The sequence below is a fragment of the Trachymyrmex septentrionalis genome, unplaced genomic scaffold (assembly GCF_001594115.1).
Source record: "Trachymyrmex septentrionalis isolate Tsep2-gDNA-1 unplaced genomic scaffold, Tsep1.0 scaffold50, whole genome shotgun sequence".
NCBI lineage: Eukaryota > Metazoa > Arthropoda > Insecta > Hymenoptera > Formicidae > Trachymyrmex > Trachymyrmex septentrionalis.
Genome location: NW_017305673.1, coordinates 450,966 through 458,517, shown reverse-complemented (window position 1 = coordinate 458,517; position 7,552 = coordinate 450,966). Strand labels below are relative to the sequence as shown.

The following is a 7,552-nucleotide window of genomic DNA, read 5'->3' as shown; positions in this document are numbered from 1 at the left end:
TCAATTCTTACAATGACTACGTTTACGAAAGTGTAAAATGAACTTAATCCGAAAAGATGATTACCGGCAAATTTCTTCGCTCGAAGTTTTTGTAATTGGCTTTCTACTTTCTTTCTTTTAATTTAAATGTTACAACTTACCCGTGTTACTTTTGACCACAATCTCCCCTACCTAAGCTTGAAGTCTTAAGCCGTAAGAAGAAATTGATCAATCACAGTTGAATTTGAGAAGAATAAAGTTCTGCCTTGAGGTGTCACGAACCAATTAGAGGGCCGCATTAACGTCTTAAGACATTACTTAAAACGGTCTTGAAATAAGAACCGACTATGAGTACCGGCCTATTAGTTAATTTCTTACAGTTTAAGACTCAGATAATGGCTTGTTGTAAAAAAGCCATAGTAATGAGACAATAATTACCCTTCACCGATCATGGTTACTCCCACTTAAAATAGCAGCGATGTAGTCAGGGGGGACTGACGATTCCTACAGATCAGTTGTTAAACTTCTCGACGGGGAATCCCCGGTCCACGCAATAATCGATCGCGATTAATTCATTGATGTGTGTGCTCTCGTGGTTTTAGTCGCGGCACGCAAGCAATCAATCCGTCCCCGCGAAGTTTACGTCTTCTAGTGTTCTCCGTGAACCTTCCATTAAATTTTCACCGGGAATTGTCCAGATTCGACCCGTCTCCCTTTTTTTGGCGAGCCCCTCTACCCGCATTGGAGAACTTCTCTCCGACATGACGCGGCCAGAGCCCGACGGCGAGGATCAGACCGATTCTCGAATTCCACTTCGACTTTGTACATCGCCGGGATTCCCACGGGATATTCTTCGGCCATCCACGAGAAAGCTCCCGTCGAACAACCACGAGAAAAATTGGTGAAAGCCGTCGTCCGTTTTCCAGAGACTCGCGCTCGGCGTTCGCGTCGGAAATACTCCGGAATGCCGTAATACCGGTGTTAACAACGGCAGATGCTCGTTTCTCAGCCGTGAAAAATGAAATATACGTACCTTACGGTCCGTCCTTTACACACGTTGCCGATTCATTCGGCGTTAAAAACTTTACGACGCGCTTTCGCGCAAAACCGCCTCGCTTTGACCGTCGGCGATAACGCAAACTCGCAAACAAACGCGTACAAAAGCTGCGGATATTAATTTCGGTCAGCGTAGCAGTGTACATACGTATTTTCCCTTCGATTTTTATAAGTTGTTACCCGGTTTTTTTTTTTTTTTTTGGTTAATGCATTTTGGCCCAGCTGGATAAGCGATTTTTGACGAATATTCACTGATGCTCGAGCTGTAAGACTCCCTGTCTTTAAACGTAAAGAATGTCAGTCGTGTGCAAAACAGAAATAAATCTGTGTGCCTTAAACTGTAATCTAAAAGTAACATTAATGGTAAAATTGGCTGTGCACTCTACACTTTTAAAGTAAAATTCATTCTTAAAGAGATTGAAAATTGAGCCATTTTTTCCAAGATTGACTCAATTTTCACTCTTTAAATCGAGATTCCACTCCAAAGAATTTAAAGAATAGATGCAGCACTGACAGTAAGTTTTGAAGCCTTAATTATACTCACAAATGTATGCTTTAAATATATGTTTTAAAGCGAGATCTGAAACAAAGATTGAAATTCGTATCGTAAAATAAGACGCGGCCAAAACGAGTACAACGAGCATATAATAAATCAAAGCACGAGGCTCTCGATCATTTTCAAATTCGTGTAATTTTTAATTTTTGGATCAGTGCTCAGAATTTTTCCGGCGTGGTTCGACGATTCGGATGTTCCGAACTTTAATCTTAAGCTGTTTGGATCTTACGGGTCTGACGGCGTCGGCCCGAAGAAACGCGGAAGGATGGGAGAGTCTAGAGCTTATTTTGGAGAAACGATCTCGGCACTTCCGCCGATCACGGAATCACGACGTGGCGTCGACTTTGCCGCATTCGAAATACGATTTATTTGTTCGTCATCCGTGCACGAGCGGGGCTCCCAAATCCAATAATGATTTGAATACGGAGCGGGCCGGTATGATCGTACGGTTTCGCGTTATTTTCGGTCGCGCGCGCGGCGCGGTATCGCGCCCCCGTAATTTTATAAACACTTTGAAAATCTTGCGTCACCGGCGGGCTTCGCGCGTTCGAGATTGCCTGCCTGCCGTTCCTAGGGCTTCGTCTGCGCCGGCAGTAAAATAATTACAAAATCGTACGCGAACGAAACGGGATAAATCGAGGCTACGGCGCCCCCTCACCCCGCCCAATCGGGTACCCGGTATTTTTTCAGCTTCAGGAAGCCGTCCGGCGTTCTCTCGAGGAACCCTCCTGTCTCTCTTTCTCTCTCTGCGGTCTTCCGAGGGCCTATACAAATTCAAACCAGCCATTTTCAAGTGTTTGCCCCCTCTCCCCTTTCTCTCACTTTGAATCCGGATCATATCCGAGCGGATTTGTTCCAAAAGAAATCTATTGGAAGGTACAATAGTTACGTGTTTAGAGCAATTGTCACGAGAGAGAGAGAGAGAGAGAGAGAGAGAGAGAGAGAGAGAGAAATAATATTATTATAAACTTATAATTGTATTTATGTATTATATGCATACATTTGTTCTTTTTTTAAAGGATGTCAAGTGGATCCTAACAATCGACATGAAGCTAAGTCCACAACCTTGCTTTAAGAGGCTGTAAGCTGTAAGTGACGATATATCGGCTTTAGAACTTATGCCTTTAGACCGTAAGAATTGGATTTTGCTCAATTTGCTTAAGTCTAACAGTCAGAGCAAAAACAGTTTAAAGATAGAAATTATTGTCACTTAATCTCTTTAAACTTATGTGACTTAAGGCCTCTTAAAGTAAGGCTGTTAAAAAACTAAGGTCGGATATCTTTTAATGTCTGTGAGCCAAATATTTGTACGTTCGTATTGTGTGAAGCTGTCTCGGCTGTTTGTCGCACGGCGGTTATGTCTGATGTCAAAATTGCAATGCGTGATATTTTACATCGGCATTAACATTCCCATTACATCGGCACAATTTAAGTCTCGAAAGTCTAATACATTAAATTAGCCAAATACGTAGACACGCACAGATATGAATCCTAGTTGAAATCCCATAACTAGACTTTTATAATTGCGTAATATTATGATTGAAAAATTATATCGTAAGATCGGTTTAATCCAATTTCGCTAAAACATGACGGAACCGGAAAATCAAACCGAAGATGAGGCGGTTACCAGCGATTTTTTGGAGTCTGGTACGGAAGATGTGACGACCGACGATCAAATACCTTATAAGAGTACTGATGATGAAATACTTTATGAGAATACTGATGATGAAATACTTTATGAGAATACTGATGATGAAATATCTTATAAGAATCCTGATGATGAAACGAATGAAGATACTGAGAAGAACAGATCTTGGATGGACAAGCGGTCTGCTAGCAGAATGAAATCGTAAGGGATGCTTGAGAGTCCTTTTCCTGAATTGCAAACATTACCTCTCATTTAGATAAATAGACTGATGAATTTGCACGAAGCAACATGTAGATCAAAGTCGAATCCGGGGGAAAAAAGTGAACGGAAGGCAATGTCCGACATCATGAGACCATCTAACACGAAAACTATCAAGTCCAATCCGCTCAACAGCTTCGAGCACGAGTATAAAACTAGGACGACTGTTGGATTAGGTCGATCCGGGACGACGCGAATCTGGAGAAGCTTGAGGGCGAGGCAGCCGGTTAGAAAACGGAACGATGCCAGCTCAAATTATTCGTGATTTAATTTAATTTGCATATTTTTTATGTTTCTTTCGTCACATCTCTGCGAAACTGAACGCTGAGAGAAATGTTTTGTATATGTGACTTACAAAAAATTTTCTTACTTTTTAATTAAAAAATTTTTGTTGTTCTAATCAAAATTTGATTATTTTAATTAAATTCTGGTTAAAACAATACAATTTTTTTTTAAATTAAAAAGCAAACAAGTTTTTGTAAATTACATATCGTACAAAATATTTCTCTCAGCGAAGTCTTATTAAGATTGTAATTAAGATAACTATTGCAAAAATTATACTTTATTTGATTTACTTCGTTAACTTATTATTCTTTACATTGCGGAGTAATTCTTTACATATACGAAGTTCTGTACAAATTTGCGATATTTGCTGCAGACGAGGATACAGCGAAGGGTGTCGAGAAACGGAAGCGAAAGATTATGGCCGAGTGTACCGCCGCTCTTTGCACGAGATACAGTTATCGGACTGGAGAATGAATGGGAAGAGGAAAGACGAAGGAAGCGAAGGGACATTTTTCTCTACGACTCAACGGACAATGACAAGGACAAATTTCTTCGAAATCAGCAGATGAGCGACTTTGCTAATCGCAAGGAACTAGGCCACATACGTGTGCCGGTGTTGTATTCGGAATCGAGGTTGAAATTATCGGTGGATTGCGCGGTTGGCGACCAATGTCCTGGTTTGGTGGACGGTGATTACATGACTGTGGAGTTGCCGTCCAAGCGTGTCTATGCTTACGTGGTTCTTCACGGACTGAAGGGTATGCATTTACTGGAAATTAGTTCGATGCGAGAGCGCAAGAACACTTGGAAGTTCTGCTTCTATCAAGCGATCGTGGCATTGTTAGCGAAAACTCAGCTCAGGTATTATGTCAAGATATGTCAAGCAGGATAATCGAAACCATAATCTTAGCGAACAACCTGACGATATTTATCGTCATTTTAAATATCAAAATTACAAAAAGTTACATCAGCTTGTTTGCTGGAAATGTTCCATATATTTCAATCGAAACATATGAAATATTTTAATATATTTTGATGCGTTTTGATTATTCTTACACTCAAAAAAAAGACACTTATTTTTACAGTCTACTTAATTAACTTATTCAAAAGCAAATTAAATTATTTCGATTATCTGTCCGATCAATTCGAGATTTGCTTCTTCTATTCAAAATTTATTTGAAAGAAAACTTTTATCGAAAGAAAACCCTCGTCAAGATAAAAAGATACGTGCGTGGAGTTTGAGTCAAGTTGCGTGACGTAATTTTAACATCTCGCGTTGGAAGAGCGAGAATTTAACTGTACTTTTACAAGAGTTTGAGAATCCATTCAAAGCGTGTCATTTCTTTTAAATACGACATTATTTGCATGGAAGATACAAATACGTGCGGAGCGCTTGTATCGATTACATCTACGACCATGCCTGGATGCTCTTCACCCACATCGGCTCGATCAACGTGAAGGCAAAGCAACGTCTAGACGACGTCGTGGTGTACAATTACAAATACAGCGTCGAAGTAAAATTGATCGGGGAATTGAAAGATGTCGAGGCACGGTTCGTCACCACTTTGTATAAAGAGCCTGGTGTGCAATCGCAGATTACGTTAAGTAGGAAGGATCCCCTGCGAGTCGAGGTGAAACTCGGCTGTGAGAAGGTGACCGATTCAGATTACGTGCCCGTGCACAAGGACAACTCGCCGAAGGAGCTCGAACGGTGGCTCGACCAAACGATCACGGACGTGTATCGTGACTATATCTTGCGCACAACCAGATTCTCATTGGCCTTCTGGCAGGATGGTTTGTTTTGGTACCTGTACAATCCCTACCGGTGCGATAAGTACGGCTTCTGGGAAGAGGACGGTTTCGCCTGCATCGTGAAGTTCTGTTCCAAGGACTCGTTACGGAGACACCTGATGATCCTCATGTTGAGAGCCCACGCCTTCGAGGAGGACGCATCGCGATACGATTATCGATCCAACTATGAAGGCGAGGGGAACGTTTACATCGACGTTGAGCTCTTCCACGTGTCTTTCCGCTACTGCCAGCTGGACAATCTAAAGTTACTGCAACGCGGGATGTCCAAGCAGCCGCGACGCGCCGACGGAAAAAATTCGTCGGATACGCTTGAGATCGAGGACGAAGAGGACGAGACCGGAGATCTAGAGGAGGATGAGGAGGGCGATCCGAGGGAGCCAAGGGAGAGAGCTATATGGCTGAAGTGTTACGGGCCGACGACCTGGGGCAAATGCGCGTCCGCGAACCGGAAGAGACCAGGCTCGACTGAGGTCACCGCCGCCGGTAAAGCGAGATGGCATCGATACTACGTGGAAGAACCCAACAGGCTGTTCTCCCTGTGGGGCGGGATACACATAACTGACGATATGTTCGACGAGGCGAACCGCGGTATGCAAACGTACGCCTGTTACGTAGTGTGCGCTGGCATGACTAGGATTATGGCGCCGGAATATTGGACCCCGAAGACTCTCGACACGATCGTCGTGTGCGGGGATCGTTATTATACGCACAGCAAGCACGAGGCCGAGCTCAAGTCTGACGGCGACGAAAATGTTAATCACCCGTTCAAGTACCTCTGCGATAGTTTCGATATCGGCGAGATCGTATTCGAGGCTCGGATGCTGCCGGCCGTTAGCGGCAGATTGTACGTTGAATCGGACGAGGGTCTGTGGAGGACACTGGAGCGAGTATTCTCGAGTTATCACTTCGCTGCGCTGACGTGCGAGAGCGCCTGTCTTGGCCTCTTCAAGTTCTGCGGAGCTTACTACGTGTGCGATGTGAATTCGTCCGGCCCGCCGTTCTTCCGGTACGGCGACGGCGCCGCGTATCTGCTGAGAGCCACATCCTTCCGCAAATTTATGACGGTACTCGTGTTGATTATCGGCTCGTCGGAACGCAGCCGATTCAGCCTGAATCCCATCGAGATTCTCAGGATTGTCGAAGTAGACACCGCACTCGATTCTCGTAGAAAACCACGTGACAAAAAGTGCCATTTTAGAAGATTCAGAGGGAGAATAACGGGAAAGTCGAGATTCGATGGGGAAAAGAAAAAAAAAAGAATGAGTAAGTAGTAAATCCGAACGTGATGTAACCGCATGTAACGATCGAAGATAATAATTGAGGACTCGATTAAAAAAAAAAAAAAAAAAAAAAATTGTAAATGTGTAAAATAAAAAATTAAAAACCAATCTTGTTATTATTTTAAATAAAATTTACAATTAAATTTAATTCATATCGATGCAATTATTCTGATGCAATTGATTGAATTGATTCACTCATAAGCTCTCCTATCCTATATCCGGAAAATCGCTGAGCAAAAAGTTTCAAACGCGACCCGTTTCAAAATTTCTAAACGATCGACGGGCTTTAATATTTATGCGTGGTGGAATATCGAAGCTCCGTGTAAACGTTTATATAAACGGGAATGTATTTTCCACAACAGCGAAGCGATTTCAATAAGAAAATATTGTTGTAAAACCGCGTTGCGCTCCAGCAATAACAATAAGCGGTAGTAGAGAAAGAGTATCGGGAGATTTAAAGTTCTCGCGATCTAAATGGACACCTCGCTGCACACTTGTATGTAAATGAGAGAATTCTCGATAAAGGTATTACATCGAGGTAAATTGATATTACTCTCTTCGGATTAGATTGAAGGTCAATGAAAATCCAACCACGAAAAATTCGAGATAAAATAAAATCAATTCAAATTAATTTAATTTGATCTATAATTATATATATATATATATATATATATATAT

At 42.2% G+C, this 7,552-nt stretch overlaps 1 protein-coding gene across 3 annotated transcripts; it reads left to right on the top strand.

Annotated features, from left to right (window-relative positions):
- Positions 1-2,979: 2,979 nt before the first annotated feature.
- On the top strand, positions 2,980-6,916 carry LOC108751630. Of its 3 annotated transcripts, XM_018491914.1 has the most exons (5): positions 3,199-3,280; positions 3,361-3,440; positions 3,534-3,723; positions 4,156-4,643; positions 5,155-6,916. In XM_018491914.1, exons 2-5 carry the CDS (start codon positions 3,409-3,411, stop codon positions 6,863-6,865), a joined length of 2,421 nt encoding a protein of 806 aa, XP_018347416.1. In that variant the 5' UTR covers positions 3,199-3,280; positions 3,361-3,408; the 3' UTR covers positions 6,866-6,916. The 3 variants fall into 3 exon arrangements, with proteins under 3 accessions (XP_018347415.1, XP_018347416.1, XP_018347418.1); XM_018491913.1 differs by having other exon boundaries at positions 2,980-3,440; XM_018491916.1 differs by lacking the exon at positions 3,199-3,280 and having other exon boundaries at positions 3,382-3,440; positions 3,524-3,723.
- The last annotated feature ends 636 nt before the right edge of the window (positions 6,917-7,552 follow it).